The sequence below is a fragment of the Littorina saxatilis genome, linkage group LG1, assembly GCF_037325665.1.
Source record: "Littorina saxatilis isolate snail1 linkage group LG1, US_GU_Lsax_2.0, whole genome shotgun sequence".
Lineage (NCBI taxonomy): Eukaryota > Metazoa > Mollusca > Gastropoda > Littorinimorpha > Littorinidae > Littorina > Littorina saxatilis.
Window position 1 is genome coordinate 19,218,323 of NC_090245.1, and position 19,178 is coordinate 19,237,500.

General features: G+C 41.9%; 1 protein-coding gene across 3 annotated transcripts; it reads right to left on the reverse strand.

Moving 5' to 3' along the window:
- Window positions 1-1,777: 1,777 nt before the first annotated feature.
- On the reverse strand, window positions 1,778-17,741 carry LOC138964011 (toll-like receptor Tollo). 3 transcript variants are annotated; one of them, XM_070335901.1, is made up of 9 exons: window positions 17,084-17,741; window positions 13,097-13,332; window positions 12,494-12,783; window positions 12,003-12,132; window positions 10,920-11,123; window positions 9,586-10,005; window positions 7,327-7,634; window positions 5,724-5,903; window positions 1,778-3,969 (listed from the first exon to the last, which is right to left on the reverse strand). In XM_070335901.1, exons 2-9 carry the CDS (start codon window positions 13,301-13,303, stop codon window positions 3,627-3,629), a joined length of 2,082 nt encoding a protein of 693 aa, XP_070192002.1. In that variant the 5' UTR covers window positions 13,304-13,332; window positions 17,084-17,741; the 3' UTR covers window positions 1,778-3,626. The 3 variants fall into 3 exon arrangements, with proteins under 3 accessions (XP_070192002.1, XP_070191997.1, XP_070191990.1); XM_070335896.1 differs by having other exon boundaries at window positions 16,422-17,741; XM_070335889.1 differs by lacking the exon at window positions 17,084-17,741 and having other exon boundaries at window positions 13,097-15,505.
- Window positions 17,742-19,178: the final 1,437 nt, after the last annotated feature.

Sequence of the window (19,178 nt, forward strand, 5' to 3'; positions counted from 1 at the left end):
GCTTCGACGGCAATTTTATTTTAGTTTTTTTCTGAACTCGTAAATTTTAATCGTAGTATTAATTTACCTATTTTCGTTAATTGTGATCACATTTTAAGAGTAAACATGACATAAGTATATATTTTCTAATTCAGAATTTGATGAAAAATACGATGCAATTAATTTTGAATCTCTTTGCAAAAATGTGATTCTAATGACAACTTTGATAAGAAAACTCATCAATTAATATTTAAGCTTCCAAGCTGAAATGCAAATCGTCGAAAACTGCTTGACCAACATTTCAACAAAATTGGTTGGAAAATGAGAGCGTGACAGTGCCGCCTCAACTTTCACAAAAAGCCGGATATGACGTCATCAAAGACATTTATTAAAAGCAAATGAAAAAAATTGGTGGGGATATCATACTCAGGAACTCTCATGTAGTTATCTTTGAATCGCTGTACACATACACACACACATACATACATTCATACACCACGACCCTCATCTCACTGGCTGGTCCGGTGTCAGAATAATGTGACTGGGTGAGACATGAAGCCTGTGCTGCGACTTCTGTCTTGTGTGTGGCGCACGTTAAATGTTAAAGCAGCACCGCCCTGATATCACCCTTCGTGGTGGACTGGGCGTTAAGCAAACAAACAAACAAACAAACAAAACACCCTTATCTCGATTCCCCCTCTATGTTAAAACATTTAGTCAAAACTTGACTAAATGAAAAAAGTTACATAATTGAGTACTTCCAGCGGGACAATTTCCCCAGAATTTCCCATTATATCTTTCGTTTTAGTAACCTCGGCTTTGGTGAAAACGTAAGAAAACGTACAAATCACAAATACAAGTCGACAAATGCTCGATCGCGAACCCGGGCACGTGGAATGTATGGTTGCAGTTCAAGTATTAGTTTTCACACGTTCAGGTCGTGAGTTTCCCTGGCGGGGTGGTAATACGTTTGCGTACAGATCTGGCGGTCTCGAGTTCTCAATTTTTCAACTTTTACTTCTTTTTCTAACTCTATTAATACTTGTATTTTTTGTCTTATTGATTATAGTGCGTGAGTGCCCTTGAACAGCTTTCCCACAATCCCGTATACTATTTTTAGTACGCCGGATATCCCCAAGGAAAGAAGAAGAACGTTACCCCAGTTTAAATATCTATTCCCGTTACGATAATTTTCAGAAAACACGAGCTAGATTTCCACTTTTTACATCGGCAGAATACGTGGCGGGATTTCAAACAGGCTGTCTTATTTTCAATACCACGACAGAAGCACGTACTGTTCGCTGCATGACCTTGTTCCATTCGCCGCAACTTCCGCATTCCTACTGCTAGAAATCATTCTGCACATCAGCAGTGATTATTGCCTGATCTTGTTGTTGTTCTTGTCGTTGTTGTTGCTGCTGCTCAGCGCTGCTGCTGCTGCAGTTGTTGCTTCTCCTGCTGCTGCTGCGGGGGTGGTTGTGGTGGTTTTAGTGGTGGTGCCAGTGTGTGTGTGTGTGTGTGTGTGTGTATGTGTGTGTGCAAAAGAGAGAGAGTGAGAGACAGAGACAGAGACACACAGACAGACAGACATGCACAGAGAGAGAAGCAGAGTCGTGAAGAGAGAGAGAAAGAGTGATATAGAAAGACTGATATTAAGAGTGGCTGGGGGGGGGGGGGGGGGGGGATGGGAGATGACGTCAAGGACTGACCTACACTAAATTCCGAGAAAAAAAAAGGACGACACAAACGAGGACATTTCGGCACATTTGCCACACACACAAACACACACACACACACACTTATATCCAGGGAATATATCTTCGACGTTTTCCAGTGTTAAGTTGTTGAGAAAAATGGACATGAACGACAATCATAATGTACACCCTGTATGTTGCCACATTTAAACACACCAATCTGTTACATTTAAGTTCAGAGTGTGTGACACTTAACGCTTCAAGAACATACAATATAAAAAGCATTTTTCAAATTATGATAAAAAAAAAACCACGCCAACATGTACAAATGCAGATCAGAATAGTAAGCAGGATGCAAAGTATAGTACAGCAAAGACATCATTCTAATATGACAAAATCGCCAAAATATAGTCATTCTATGAATTTCGTTTAATGCTATTTGCAATCTTTCCAATAAAATTATCAGCAATACATGTGTTGTTATCTGTATTAAATTCTCGACAGAGAGCAAACCGGAAGTTTTCACAGAAAAATTCAGGCGTTAAATTAAGCTTTCAATGTCATTCACGCAGTATAGGTGGGGTTTCAGGCCGCGTTCACTGCACAGAATTCTGTCCATGATTCTCAGCCCTAGTTTTTGTAAACCCGTAGCTCCGGATAGTCATACATAGACCACAGCCTTATTAACGCTCACATTCAATCAAACTTTGATTATGCGTCAACGTTATTGGATTGTGCGAGTGCAAAAACTCTTAAACCTTTATTTAGTTTACATAAAAGAGCACTCAAGGTTATCTTATCACAAGTCTTTGTTTCCAACGAAGATTATGAACTTTTAAACATCCATCCTCTTAAGTCAAGATTAATGTACAACAAGGGCGGTATGATGCACAAACTCATCATTGAAAGAGCGCTAGAGCCTCTTTCTTCTTAATTCACTTCACACAATTTGCGAGACCTCACACAAATGTATGCCCCTCTACCTCATTTTGATCGATCTTTTTAAATCTAGCCTGCTATTTTCGAGAACTAATTTTTGGAATTCCCTTCCAAGCGTTCCGCCAATGCCAAGACTTTTAAAGACAGATATTTTTCATTCCTTATTCATTCCTTATTCATGGTACATTTCGTTCTCACTTAGCATGAACATGTTAATACTTGTGATGCCTTGTTTGATTAAACCTAGCTTTCACACGTTTCCGTAGATAAACGTACTTCGTTGATTTTATGGCACGTCTTATGTAAATTTGTTATATGGTAATTACTTTATTCTATTCCTCAATTCCCGAAGAATTTTTTGTTTGCTTTTCTCTCAACTTTGTAAGTGCTTTTGCTTGTTCGAAATGTGTGTTCATTATGCACTGTTAATCATGTTTTATGTTTTTTTATGTGAATGTTTTTGCTAATTTGTATGGTTGCTTGTTTGTTTGTTTGTGTTTTTTTGTGTTGTTTGTTTTTTGTTTTGTTTTGTTATTTTAACATATTAAAAATCGTATTATCATTAGAATAGACCCTCTCATGGGCAAGGGCTGGATGTAAAAAAAAGCACCTGTTCGCTTTTGCCATTACCCTCGTTAATAAAAAAATGTGTCTTGTCTTGTCTTGTCCTCTCTCTCTCTCTCTCTCTCTCTCTCTCTCTCTCTCTCTCTCTCTCTCTCTCTCTCTCTCTATTCCCTGGTTTGTATATGGGCCAATGGCCACAAGTAAAATAAATCATCAAAAAGTCAAAAGGCAAAGTCCTCTCTCTCTCTCTCTCTCTCTCTCTCTCTCTCTCTCTCTCTCTCTCTCTCTCTATTCCCTGGTTTGTATAATGGGCCAATGGCCACAAGTAAAATAAATCATCAAAAAGTCAAAAGGCAAAGTCTTCTCTCTCTCTCTCTCTCTCTCTCTCTCTCTCTCTCACCCCGACCCCTCTCACCCATCCCACTTTATTTTGGAGTCAGACATGGACATTTAAGGCCTGGGTCTCAAACAAAGGCCTCTCGAAATTAACCTGACTGGGGGTGACAGCCACTCTAGTGTCGCTAACTGTCGTGCAAGCGCAGTCCACGGAACAGTACTCATGCGCATGTTTTCCAAAAATAGCGCCTTGCGTAAAGCGCTGTCCTCTTTTATCTCCCCTGACACGACGTCTCCGTTTGCCAGGTCGCAGTTGTTCCTCTTGCTTTCCTTGTTCCCTTCCCGGTCAGCGATGTCGTCGTATTCGTCGGAGGTGGTGCTAGCTGTTCTGGGACCTTTGCCTGTCTTACTGTCCCTGCTGTTGCTGATGTCGTCGACTTGCAGTGAATACAGCAACCTGAAATCATATTATTTGACAGTTGTCTTTTTCATCAGGTTTTTTTATTTTTTTTTATTTTTTTATTTATTTTTTTTTAATCGCGGCGGTTACCTGGAGTCAGTTCTGAGAATCAGTGACATGTGTATCTTAGTGAACGCAAGCACTAAACATGGATCAATACTAACCACTCCCACTTGGGACACTGCGGCGATCACTTGGACACACTGATTAAACAAGTCGCGTAAGGCGAAATTACTACATTTAGTCAAGCTGTGGAACTCACAGAATGAAACTAAACGTAGTCCGCCGCTAGTGCAAAAGGCAGTGAAAGTGACGAGCCTGTTTGGCGCGGTAGCGGTTGCGCTGTGCTTCATAGCACGCTTTACTGTACCTCTCTTCGTTTTAACTTTCTGAGCGTGTTTTTAATCCAAACATATCATATCTATATGTTTTTGAAATCAGGAACCGACAAGGAATAAGATGAAAGTGTTTTTAAATCGATTTCGGAAATTTAATTTTGATCATAATATTTATTTTTTTTAATTTTCAGAGCTTGTTTTTAATCCAAATATAACATATTTATATGTTTTTGGAATCAGAAAATGATGAAGGATAAGATGAACGTAAATTTGGATCGTTTTATAAAAAAATTTTTTTTTTTAACAATTTTCAGATTTTTAATGACCAAAGTCATTAATCAATTTTTAAGCCACCAAGCTGAACTGCAATACCGAAGTCCGGCCTTCGTCGAAGATTGCTTGGCCAAAATTTCAATCAATTTGATTGAAAAATGAGGGTGTGACAGTGCCGCCTCAAGTTTTACAAAAAGCCGGATATGACGTCATCAAAGACATTTATCGAAAAAAAGAAAAAAAACATCCGGGGATATCATACCCAGAAACTCTCATGTAAAATTTCATAAAGATCGGTCCAGTAGTTTACTCTGAATCGCTCTACACACACACACGCACACACACACACACACACACACACACACACACACACATACACACACACACACACATACACACATACACACATACACCATGACCCTCGTCTCGATTCCCCCTCTGTGTTAAAACATTTAGTCAAAACTTGTCTAAATGTAAAAACGACCACACATAAGTGAAGGAAAACGATGGAGTCAAAGGAAACAGCCCTATTATACCCACAATTCGTCAGTTCAAAATGAATGTCACAGAGTTAAATGGCACGAAGTTAGACACATATTTTTATTGCTTACTACAAGTGATATTTTCAGATGTTATATCTCAGTTCCATCCAAGGGAAAGCATTGGAAAATAAAAACGTGTCAGAAGTATTGAATGCCTTGTTGCAATCTAAAACAGAACCAATAATTTCAATGTTTACGGCAGTGCAAGTACTGTTCGTCTGAAATTTTCTCAACGCGCGAATAAAGCAAATACTACTTTTACCATTGCTACCAGTAGTACATCAATGTGTGCACACGTCCGTGCGTGAGTGTGTGTGTGTGTGTGTGTGTGTGTTGTGTGTTGTGTGTGTGTGTGTGTGTGTTTGTGCGTGCGTGCATACGTGGGTGCGTGCGAGCGTGCGTGTCTGTGTGTGTCTGAGTCTGCGTGTATGCACATGTGCGTATGCCTGTTCCCCCTACGGATAAACAGAAAACACAAATTCCTTATGCCGTAAATATACAAGTTGTCCATTCATCCTTGCTGGAATGTTTATGTGGACAGATCTCCAAATATGCATTTCACACATATAGGGCCAACACACAACCTTGTCCACCTTACCTGTCCCAGAAAAGAGAGTCACTGGACTCCAGGTAGGTGAAGGTCTTGCAGCAACGACGGAGAACGGGCGCCATGTCCGACTGGGGCACGCTCTCCAGCACCACCACCACAAGGTGACATCTCCGCTCTTCCATCGACTGGCGGTACGCCTGTTGAAGTTCCTCCATCGCCCATCTGCTCCTGCAAAGGATAAGAGGGAGGAGGTTCAGCTAATGTAATTGCTATTGTCGGTAAGCTCTCTCCATGCACTTACTTCCTCGCCAGGTTGCTCTGAACATCTGTAACGCATTTAAAAAGTGTGTGTGTACATATGTGATGAAATTGAAGAAGCAAGGGGTAAGGGGAGAGGTAGGAGGTTGTTGGGGAGAAAAAATGGCGAGGAGGGAGAGTTAACTGCTTACCGAATGATAATGAATTTTTGAGAGCTCCAGGAAACAGATACAGTTTTGTCTAATCTTGTCTGCATTTGTGATGATCGACGTAATTTTTACATTTAGTCAAGTTTTGACTAAATGTTTTAACGTAGAGGGGGAATCGAGACGAGGGTCGTGGTGTATGTGTGTGTGTGTGTGTGTGTGTGTGTGTGTGTGTGTGTGTGTGTGTGTGTGTGTGTGTGTGTGTGTGTGTGTGTGTGTGTGTGTCTGTGTCTGTGTCTGTGCGTGTGTGTGTGTAGAGCGATTCAGACTAAACTACTGGACCGATCTTTATGAAATTTTACATGAGAGTTCCTGGGAATGATATCCCCGGACGTTTTTTTCTTTTTTTCGATAAATGTCTTTGATGACGTCATATCCGGCTTTTTGTAAAAGTTGAGGCGGCACTGTCACACCCTCATTTTTCAATCAAATTGATTGAAATTTTGGCCAAGCAATCTTCGACGAAGGCCGGAATTCGGTATTGCATTTCAGCTTGGTGGCTTAAAAATTAATTAATGACTTTGGTCATTAAAAATCTGAAAATTGTAAAAAAAAAAAATTTTTATAAAACGATCCAAATTTACGTTCATCTTATTCTTCATCATTTCCTGATTCCAAAAACATATACATATGTTATATTTGGATTAAAAACAAGCTCTGAAAATTAAAAATATAAAAATTATGATCAAAATTAAATTTTCGAAATCAATTTAAAAACACTTTCATCTTATTCCTTGTCGGTTCCTGATTCCAAAAACATATAGATATGATATGTTTGGATTAAAAACACGCTCAGAAAGTTAAAACGAAGAGAGGTACAGTAAAGCGTGCTATGAAGCACAGCGCAACCGCTACCGCGCCAAACAGGCTCGTCACTTTCACTGCCTTTTGCACTAGCGGCGGACTACGTTCAGTTTCATTCTGTGAGTTCCACAGCTTGACTAAATGTAGTAATTTCGCCTTACGCGACTTGTTTAATGCTAGGAACGGCCGTAAAACATCACCCATAGGAGATCTGCTACAAGATTTAAATTCATATGCAAATCTCCTGTGAAGGTTAGCATCTCCACTAAAACCTTCAAATATTTGGTGGTCTATTATTTTGTTCTTTTCAAATACATTTTACTAAAAGTTTATTATCCTACGACTTGCGAGGCTGATAAACGAAAGATAAAGCATGCACTTACTTGACAAAGTTCTTGGACAGGACGATGATGGTGTGTCTGCTGGCGGCGATGCTGTCGATGATGTTGTCGATGATGGGTTTGCCCACGACGAAGTCTCGCTGGTGGATGCACAGCTTGACGGGCCCGCAGCCCCGCGCGTTGCTGGGTTCCTCCAGTCTCTTGAGCAGGGAGCCCAGAACCCAGTCGCTGTCCTCATGGGCATAGGAGACGAAGGCATCATAGGCCTTTTCTGGGGCGTCTGCAGAAGTATGGCTGGGGGGCCCGCAAGGCAGCACGATGTGAACCCGCGTGTACATCAAGATTCGCACCTGTAAGACATGTGAATGGTGATCGATGTGCAAATGGTGTGCCGAGAACTGAACAGACGTATTTGGTATATACACCGAGCAACAAAAGAAACGCGAAAACATTCTGCAATGTTTGATTGACAAAATCTCGAACAATTATAGAGTTAGAATTATCAAACCACAAAAGTTTGATGAAGGCATGTTTGACCTAGCTGTTGTGTGATTATTTTGATGCTGCGACTGTTTCAACACACGGGACAAGCAGGTTTAACGTTTACGACATTTTGGACGTCTTGCTCAGTCAGTCTTTATCGCGCTCTCTGGCCACAAATCGGACACTGGTGGCTTCCAATGATGTTCCTGGTAGTGTCAGTGGCTGTATTGAACCGATCTCGAAGACGTTGTGGCAGGAAATTGCGATCTTGTCTTATTGGGGTAATGCGAAAAATCCACCGCGTTGCATAACTGCAGTGCTTCCAATGTCAACAGAACATTGCTGAAGGTGATTCGGCTGTTGACATATGCACGTTTAAAGCACATGCCAGCGCTTCTGGATCATCCCCAGCTTTAAATCGACCTGGCATTGTGGTGGTGTCAATCTTGGCATCCTGGCTGTTTCAAAAGTGAGACTGGCAGCAAGCGTGCCATGGTCTCTTTTGGTTGCTAATGCATTAGTGAACACATCTCACACATCAGATTTCTCCTGCTCCACTTGCACGTGCTGCGAGCGCGCATTATGTGTTTAACGTTAAACCTGCTTGTCCCGTGTGTTAAAACAGTCACAGCATCAAAATAATCACACAAAAGCAAGGTCAAACATGCCTTCATCAAACTTTTGTGGTTTAATAATTCTAACTCTATAATTGTTAGATATTTTGTCAATCAAACAATGACGAATGTTTTTGCGCTTCTTTTGTTGCTCGGTATATATAGAAACAAAAGACGAATTGTTGTTTTGTCCTTAGTTAAGAGCTGATTTGATCGCACTAAAACGTTTAGAACAGGTTGAAATGATAAAGTCATTGCAATTCAATCAAGTTGGCGTTTTAATGAAACAGATCCTGTGATTGGTCAGAATGCCCCAACTCATTCAAAATTAGCGGTCATCAATATTGTCGATGTACACTGGTTAAAAAAGCCAATGACCACCTGCTGGCGGGGCGCATTGATACAACCTCAACTAGTCTCGGTTAGCTTTGAGGGTCATTTTACAAGTAGGAAATATGAAGGCCAACGAAATACTGAGACCATAAGTTATGCGAAGTGATGACGTCGAATACGTGACGTAAGTTGATACAATGAATTTTTCGGACTATGTCAGTCAATTCCAAAGATCGCTTTTGTGATAAAAAGAAATTGTTTAGAGTTTGCTGTCCAGAAACCCATCAAACAGGAAGGGAAAATGTATGTGAAAGAAAACAAAACAGGAGCAGAGTGATAAGATATTTCTCTGGGCTTGACCCTTGCAGGTAGGTGGACTGAAAGTAGTATGTGAACAGAACCGAACCAATTCTACCTGTTTACAACCGCATGGAAGCAGGAAAGAGGTCGTCGTCAGATTGAATTACAATAACATTGACATGGTTCCATTTGATACTTCGAGGTCTTCATCGTGGATTGACGCCCTCCCAAAGCCTAATTGAAGCCCGACGGGTCAATCCACGATGACGACCTCGAAGTTTCAAATGGAAGCATGTCAATGTTATTGTAATTCAATCTGACGACGACCTCTTTCCTGCTTCCATGCGGTTGTAAACAGGTAGAATTGGTTCGGTTCTGTTCACATACTACGATGTGTAGTTATCGACCGTGTACAATTTTGGAACAATGCTCATTCTTGTAAATCAACTTTCTTGTAAGGTGTGGCACAACTACATTGAAACAGGTATGTCGACCAAGTAAACAAACAGGGACGGAAATTAACTTCGGGGTCCAAAAAGGACAACAAAGGAAAAGGTTACAGGAGTCTCACCTCTTTGCGGTACTTGACAGCCACAATCAAAAGAACAAGTAGGATAACCACCACCACCACCAAAGCCGCCATGGCCGGTTTCAGATCCACCCCTGCCACAAAACAAGGCAGGTCACTGACGCTGAGCGAGCCAATCACATGCCCTTCAAGCTCTAGGGGCGTGGCGCACGTCATGATTGACAGATGACGTCGATACTGCGCCATGGCTGGCTTCACCCACCGGCTATCATTCTGCAAAGCCCTTAGCAGGTCGCTCATCTCGCAGTTGCAATCGATTGGGTTGTTGCGAATGTCGATCAAGAAGTCCGACACAGAAGCCCAGGCCTCAAACATGGCCATGTTGATTTCGGTGATGTTGTTGAACTGAAGAATTAGCGTAGTGTTAATGCCGTAGGAAGGATAGGGTGGGATGTTGCCAACCTGATATAGACAACAACAGAAAGTTCACGTTTGCAAACAAGACATTATTGATTATTCATGGCGACGGACAATTGCGCTTCTGACAAATTACCTTCAGTGCCACCATTGGTTCAAGTCAAGTGCTAATCGTGTACTTGTATATGAATAGTGTATAACTGTTTAAACAAACGTACAGATCAAAACAAAGGTGCGTGAAGCGATATCATAACATTTAGTCAATATGATAGGTTGAAACTAAAAGATCAACATTAAAAAACAAACATCACTGAGACTAAATGAAAAACCGAGATGGCTCACGCTCGGCTTCGTGTAAAAAGGAAAACAGGGTCTGGGGATATCATACCAAGAATTATCATATTCAGTTTAATGAAGATCGTTCCAATTCTTTTCTCGGAATCGCTCTACGAAATCACACATACACACATACATCACCACCAACCTCGTGTCTTCTTCTTCTTCTGCGTTCGTGGGCTGAAACTCCCCCGCACACTCGTGTTTTTGCACGAGTGGAATTTTACGTGTATGACCGTTTGTACCCCGCCATTAAGGCAGCCATACGCTGCTTTCGGAGGAAGCATGCTGGGTATTTTCGTGTTTCTATAACCCACCGAACTCTGACATGGATTACAGGATCTTTTCTGAGCGCACTTGGTCTTGTGCTTGCGTGTACACACGAAGGGGGATCAGCCATTAGCAGGTCTGCACATAAGTTGACCTGAGAGATCGGAAAAATCTCCACACTCAACCCACCAGGCGGCTGCGGCCAGGATTCGAGCCCTCGACCTTCCGATTAAGAGGCCGACGTCTTACCACCCCGCCACAGCGCCCGTCCGAACCTCGTATCGATTCCCAGTCTATGTTAAAACATTTAGTCCAAACTTGACTAAATGTAAAAACAATCTCAGATGTCTCACCTGATGGATTTTGTTGTGTGTGAGATCAATAACACCCAGCTTGGAGCCAGGGAATTTTTGCCTGCTTTCTCGTAGTTCTAGAGGAACCTCTGTCATGCCAATGGAGGAATAGTTCAGCAGTCTCAGATTGGGGAACGTAGCGTCCTTAACCATGAACTCAAAGTGGTTCCTGCTGGTGGTAGGACTGTGACTCTCGTCCTGAACCTGTGAAGGAGGAAGTCACACGATTTTAGGATGGCATAATACTACAACCATACTGAACAATTAATCCCACAACTAACAGTTACTACAATATCACTAAATCCAGAAACAAAGAGACTGCCAACGTTCCAAAATTCAGAATCAAAAAACAGAGTTTTTTGTTGTTGTTGTATTTTAGACACATTTATCAGTGATATTGTAAAAATCCAAAATCAAGAAAGATAAGTTGTTGGAACGTTGTTATTGACAAAATTACATTACATATTCGCTCGGCTTGCTGGCGAGTGGGCAAAAACAGAATTCCATCAAGATAAGTTTATTGTAATATTTGTTTGTCTGTTCACTTAAAAGACCGTTGGGTCGACATATTTGTGACTGTAACGTAATTTTGTCAATAACAACGTTCCAACAACTTACCTTTCTTGATTTTTGATTTTATAATATCACTGATAAATGTGTCTCAAATACAACAACAACAACAACAAACTCTAGTAGAAGCACAGGTTGTCCGTAAACCTATCTCAAATTCACCCGATGAATACATTTACCTGAAAACTATCACAGGCAGAAATGTGAACAACCCAAAATAAGTGTTCATCTTAATATCTGCTTTATTATTAATTGTCTGCTGCGTATCTTGTTCTTCAATTTCAAAGATCAATAGGACGAGGTCCTAGTTTTCTTAATGAAACATTCCATTACTTCAACATGCTGATTTTTTTTGTTAATCTCAAGCAGAACCGAAAAGAATAACCTTCAGCTTCTCACAGTAACAACGGTGGTTGATCTTGTCAACCTCCAGCACGACGTTAATAAAACATTCCATTACTTTCACATGCTGATGTTTGTTTATTAATCTCAAGCAGAGCCAAAAATCCTTACCTCTAGCTTCTCATAGTTACAATGGTTGTTGATCTTGTCGAGTATCAGTAGGAAGGTTAGGACTTTCTCTGCACCATTTTCGTGTTCGTCAAGAGCCAGCTGCTTAAGACTGCTCTCATCACTCACATTCCTGAGCCAATGATGAACAGAATGATGTTAGCAAGGTTAAGAACTGTGTGGCACGCACAACTTTCACCATAAGGTGAGCTAAAGAGTATACGTAGAAACAAGTTTGGGAACGCGTAAGAAGAACAGACGCCAGGAGATCTGCACTGCCATGCGGCCATGCAGATCAACGTTTACGCTTAAAACTGTTACGAGGTTTATCAAGTGTCACGCACATGTCTGCAAGCACTAGCACAATTACGAGATAAGTTTCAATCTCACACACACACTCACACAAATACACGCGCGCGCACAAGCACACACACACACACACACACACACACACACACACACACACACACACACACACACACACACACACACACCTGTAAATGTACGAGACCATAGTGCTGTCCTGTCCACACTCGTAGTGACTGGTAAAGTTGGCGATGTTGTTCATGACGTTTTCCATGTGTGCGGGGTTGTTGATCCAGACGCTGTTGCGAATGTCTACCACTCTCAGCCAGTCTCCCAGGTTCTGGGCAGGGGTGGCGAAATCGCCGTACTTGTCCAGCATGCGACAGTTGTACACGGTCAGCTTGACCAGTCCTGGGGACCTCCATGGAAACGGTAGGCTGACCGATCCTCCGTCCTCGCACTGTAGGTTGACTGCCACCTGGCAATTACAGAGAACTTTGGCTTGTTTGTCATTGGTTTGTTTGTCATTGATTTGTTTGTCATTGGTTTGTTTGTCATTGGTTTGTTTGTCATTGGTTTGTTCACGTGTTGCTGAGTGGTTGGGTTGTTCATACATTTATTCATTTGTGTATTTTTCATTTAGTTATACATGTATTTGTTTGTTTGTCTGCCTATGTGTCTGTTTCTCTGGCTTTCTGTCTGTCTGTCTGTCTGTGTGTGTTTCTGTTTGTTTGTTTGTTTGTTTGTTTGTTTGTTTGTTTGTTTGTTCATTTGTTCTTAGTTGAACTGACCTCTAGTCCAGTCGACTCCACCAATGAAGTGAGGGACGACCGAAGATCCACCAATCGCCACTGCGCTTCGTCGCCGGCTTTGACGTCACAAGTAATGGTGGCATTGACGTCAGGGTCTGCTTGATGATCCACAGTGCACATGCTGGACCAGTCGCGGGGGAGGTAGTTCCACAGATTGAGTTCTGTAGTTATTGGATCATAGTCCATCGCAGCTGAAGGAGTATCGTTGACTGTTGCTGTTGTGGGTGAGAGTGTGGAAAAGAAACTAGGCAAATGCAAGGTCGGAGTGACATCTGTGCTGATTGGCGAGCAAGTGCACTCACCGATGAACACAGCGAAAACGATGATCACAGATGCAAAAGTGGCCGCAGCCATTGTGATGTTCGTGAAGATACTCTTGAAGAATAGACCAGATCTGAGTAGAGTTCTGTTCGAATGATGTACACGCTTTTTACTAGTATGGGTAAAAAAAACCACACATACAAAAACCAACAGAGGCTCAGATTTGACAAATGTCGGTCAAAACCTATTCCTGCGAATATTCCTATTCCTGTCACACAGATTCACCCAATGACAACTACGCCGCGCTCATCCCACCTACATACTTATAAAATAAATAAATTGCTCTCTAAAGCCTACCCGGCATTGCACTTGTTTCAAGGCCCGAAATACGATGTGGCAACGTAGGTCACGTGATGCAGTGGCACAACAGGATGTGTCCGTGTCGACTCAGTAGGGCTGTAACTGTCAAATCATCAGTGCAGATATTTAACGCGTTTTTGGCTCACGTAAGTGTAGCCTATGCGATGCTAACTTTTGTCTGTCTGTGCGTGCGTGCGTGCGTGCGTGCGTGCGTGTGTGCGTGCGTGCGTATGTATGTATGTCTGTGGTAGAAACTTTAACATTTGACTGAACACCGAAATACTAATTTTACCTGGTTATTATTCAAGCAACAGCTTCAAAGTATTGAAGCAATGATCAACATTTCGTCGGCACGTATGTAGTTAAAGTGTGTATCCAAAGAAAACGGGTGGTGGGGTTTTTTTTTTTGGGGGGGGGGGGTAAAAACAGCTGACTGGTTTGTGTCGTGTGTGGTATGTAGACCAGGTCAGGGGTCAAGGTTAGGTCAGATCGCGTGAAGGATTGTGGTATAGATACAGTTATCACCGAGCTGCAGTTCGCCGATTCGGAGAAGACGATTACCCCATTGTTCGGTTTCGTAGCTCCAGAAAAATAGATAAAAAAGATGCCAAAGGAGATTTCCTACAGGTTAATCTGCACAGCGTGTTTCCAGTGTCTGCGCGAGGAAGCGCTGTCGAAAGCGCAGTGTCGATCTGGCCACCTGGCAGTCGTGTCCCCGTAAGTAGGCTACAGACAGACACTAGATCTAGTGTCTGTCTCGCACTCTTGCACCGTGTCAGCTATGCTTACTGTGTTTGTGTATGTGTGACGAAGTGATTGAGTTTGTGTTATTGTTTGTCGATTTCTTACGTGAGCCTTGAAGGCTTCGCCTCTTGTCTTGTTTTGTGTCGCAACCCGACGAAGCATATCGCCTAAAAGTCAGCGCCACTGCTTGGGTTTATTTGTTTGCTGATTTGGAAAAAAAAATCATTCTACGGTAGGCGCGTACTGTTGTCAGTTCTGCATTCAGTTTATAAAGTCGTCCGTGTGTGTGTTTCCTGGCAATTGAATAAAATGAAATTGGTTAGTTTGGACGTGGTTCATAGGGGTCCTGATTTTGCCAATATGGTCCGATGATTTGACATTTACAGCCCTAGTCGACACGGATACACCCTGCTATATTGCTATTCTGATAGACACGTGGGGGAATTCAAGTGCTGTGATTGGATGGTCTCACACATCCCTATTCCGATTATTGGTCCATATTCTCACGGAAGTTGGCGAATATCCTTTGGACATTCGTAATGAAAAAAAGACGCATGGCTCCGGTTTCTTCGACGTGTATGAAATACACGCATACTTGGGCAGGTTTGTTTTTGTGACTGGTCGACAGACGATGCCGTTTGCTTTTTTTGTTTTGCTTACCGTACACGATGAAATACATTCCGTGAAAAATCCAGTTCTTTAACAGGCAACAAATCTCGCAAAATTCAAGCAGATGGTCTTTCCAATGTTTATCACATAATCAGCAAACTCTCCTTTCCCGATGCAACGTCCATTGTATGCAATGTTTTCCTCCGAAAACGTCGTATAGCTGCCTAAATGGCGGGGTAAAAACGGTCATACACGTAAAAATCCACTCGTGCAAAAACACGAGTGTACGTGGGAGTTTCAGCCCACGAATGCAGAAGAACAAGAAGTATGCAATGTTGAAGTGAAGTTACTGGTCTGAAACATTTAGTTAAGCGCAGGGATTTATTTTTATATTTTATTTTTTATTTTTATTTTATGCAATTTATATCGCGCACATATTCAAGGCGCAGGGATTTATTTATGCCGTGTGAGATGGAATTGTTTTTACACAATACATCACGCATTCACATCGGCCAGCAGATCGCAGCCATTTCGGCGCATATCCTACTTTTCACGGCCTATTATTCCAAGTCACACGGGTATTTTGGTGGACATTTTTATCTATGCCTATACAATTTTGCCAGGAAAGACCCTTTTGTCAATCGTGGGATCTTTAACGTGCACACCCCAATGTAGTGTACACGAAGGGACCTCGGTTTTTCGTCTCATCCGAAAGACTAGCACTTGAACCCACCACCTAGGTTAGGAAAGGGGGGAGAAAATTGCTAACGCCCTGACCCAGGGTCGAACTCGCAACCTCTCGCTTCCGAGCGCAAGTGCGTTACCACTCGGCCACCCAGTCCTTGATTTCCGTGGATACATGCGCAAAGGGATATGCGCACTAAACTGTCGTCCGCAATGGGCAACATGGACCATTATGGTAGTTGTAGCTGACAAAAACATGTTTTCAACACAGAATATTATGTCAGAATAGCGAAATAAACGCTATTGTCATCATTTTCACGAGTTTTCATTCACAAACACCTGGTAAATAAATCTCATGTTCCCCATGCAATAACTCGAGGTTGTGAATGGGTTTGAGCTTTCATGTGAAACGTGGATTGTCAAAGTAAAAGCCAATCAGGCTGATTGTTTGATGTGTGGAACCATCGTGGCTTTGGATTTGTGTTTCCGAGGACAACGATTGTAAGCATTCACTCTCAAAGACCCAATCAATGTTGATAATTTCCGCGGCGACTCATGGTCAATTTGCAACTTATCTCTGTAATCGCAAAATCCACAACGAAAAGTCATAAACACTTAAAAGAAAAGAAATATGCTCAACACTTACTGAATTCACAGGTATGATCGCAGCTCTGTATATTTTCAGACTGGAAGAAAAGCGTCAACAAGCTACGTTTGACGTCACATACAAGTTTGACGTGTTATCTCGTGCTACTGTGATGATGCTTTGTGACCCGGAGTTGGATTCTAAAAATTCGTCTCCCTGTGGGTTATTGTGCATTTTGTTGCAAACCAAAATGATGACAAAAACGATGTTTGGTAGCTTGTTGTCAGACCAGCACTTTGTTGTTGGTCCTCGGGGAGCATATCGCCTTTTGTCTCATATTTATCAACCGCGGCCTTCGGCCGACAGACAGACAGAGACAGAGTGATGAGAATCAAAGTGCGTACTCATTCTGTGTTTATCTGAACGACGAATGCACGAGAATATTCTCTTGGTGTGCAAATGTGGCGGCACCGTGCTTTGTTCTTTTTTTTTTATTTTTTTTTTTTTAGAATAAAAGTAGTCGTTTTAAAATGTACCTGTTTGTACAGCGAAGAACAGTCGAGATAACTATAGTTATTGTAGCGATATTGGAAGAATACTCACGTCAACATATGCCGAATGGCACAAACAGGATGTTTACATTCGAACGCCTTCGAAGATTTTCCATTCGTTCCATTTGTGACTATTTTAATAGATTGTAGCGATGTCGGAAGAATACTCACGTCAACATGCCGAATGGCACAAACAGGATGTTTACATTCGAATGCCTTCGAAGATTTTCCATTCGTTCCATTTGTGACTATTTTAATAGATTGTAGCGATGTCGGAAGAATATTCTGGAATATTACGTGAACATGCCCAAAGACACAAACAGGATGTTTACATTCGAACGCCTTCTGAGATTTTCCATTCGTTCCATTTGTGACGTAGAGGTTTTCCCGGTAGCTCTCTTTCTTACTTTGAAGTTGCGTCCCGAATATTCTTTTTGAGAGAGTAGGCTATATAAACGAGTGAAAGCCAGGTGTTTCAATATATGTGCGAAATGAACTTCAATGCTCATTGCACAAATTGTTGTTGATACTCAGTTATCAAAATGCCAAGCCATGGATAATTTTCAAACTCTGCAATTTCTCGACATTTCTTTACATTTGCACGGTTTGTGTCCGCCAATGTGTGAATGATTCATCGCCCCAAGAAGTACTCTGTATGTATGCTTTCCCATGTAGGTATTTCGAATATGTATTTTGACCGTGAAGGCATGCATTTCTGCGATTTTAGCTCTTACGTTTAATTTCTCGATTCTTTCTAATGAGTGTGTGTCCCTGTCCATGCATCTCAGCCACGGTGAGTGTGTGTGAATGTGTATTTGTATGTCTCCATGCGTGTCAGTCACGGTGTGTGTGTGTGTGAATATCTGCGTATAAATGTGTTACGTTAATCGGTTGTATTCTTATCCATGTATGTAGTTTAAATTTGTATTTTGACTGAGAATACATGCATTTCTGCCATTTTAACTCTTACGTATAATTTGTGGATTCTTTCTAATGACTGTGTACCTGCGTCCATGCATCTCAGCCACGGTGAGTGTGTGTCAATGAGTATTTGTACGTCTCCATGGTGTCAGTCACGGTGTCTGTGTGTGAATATCTGTGTATACATGTGTTAAATTAATTGGTTCTATTTTTATCCATCTATATATTTTGAATATGTATTTTGACTGTCAATGCATGCATTTAAGCGTTTTAAACTCTTACGTACAAATTGTGGATTCTTTCTAATAAGTGTGTACCTGCGGCCAGGCATCTCAGCCACGATGACTGTGTGTGAATGTGTATTTGTACGTCTCCATGCGTGTCAGCCACCGTATGTATGTGCGTGTGAATGTCTGCGTATAAATGCTTCTCTTTACATCACTTAATAAATTTTCTTTTTAAACATACACTTTTGAACCGAACTCAGAATGTTTTATTACCTGCGCGCGTGTGTGTGTGTGTGTGTGTGTGTGTGTGTGTGTGTGTGTGTGTGTGTGTTTGAGAGACGCACACAGACAGCCATAGACAGACAGAAGAGCCCGGGCGAAGCCGGGTCTCTCACGCTAGTTTATTGTATAAGTATGCAGGCGGGATGAGTGCAGCGTAGTTTTCAATGCACAATTACCACAGCATAATATACTCACTGTGAAATAATTCGACTGAATCTGCTTCAGTCTTGTCGTGTGATACGGCACAGCGCTCCTTCACTTAGAGGGCCCAGTTCTGCATTGTTCAATAGACGAGTTTTGGAAATAACTCTGTCGGCTTTGTATGGGTTAAGGGAGAGTGACATTTTCTTGCAAAACCTCGTACACATTATCTACATTTCTGAAAGAAGGGATTATTTGACATGACAAACAAGAGAAAGAACGAAGTTAGTGAATGATGGAGTGTATACGGGGCCCCGGGAGGGTCAGGGAGAGAGAAAGAGAGAGAGGTAGAGAGAGAGGGAGAGAGAGAGAGAGAAGTAGAGGGAGAGAGAGAGGTGGAACGTGAGGGAGAGGGAGGGATAAAGAGAGATAGATAGATAGAGAGAGGGAGAGCGAGATAGAGAGAGAGAAAGAGAGGGAACGGAGAGAGAGGGGGATAGATAGAGAGGGTGGGAGAGAGAGAATGAGAGGGAGAGTGAGGGAGAAAGAGATAGAAATATTATATAGAGAGGGAAGGGAGTCGGGGAGGGAGGGAGAGACTGAGAGAGAAAAAAGGAACGAGAGAGAGAGAGAAAGAGAGAGAGAGAGAGAGAGAGAGAGAAAGACAGACAGACAGACAGACAGAGACAGAGACC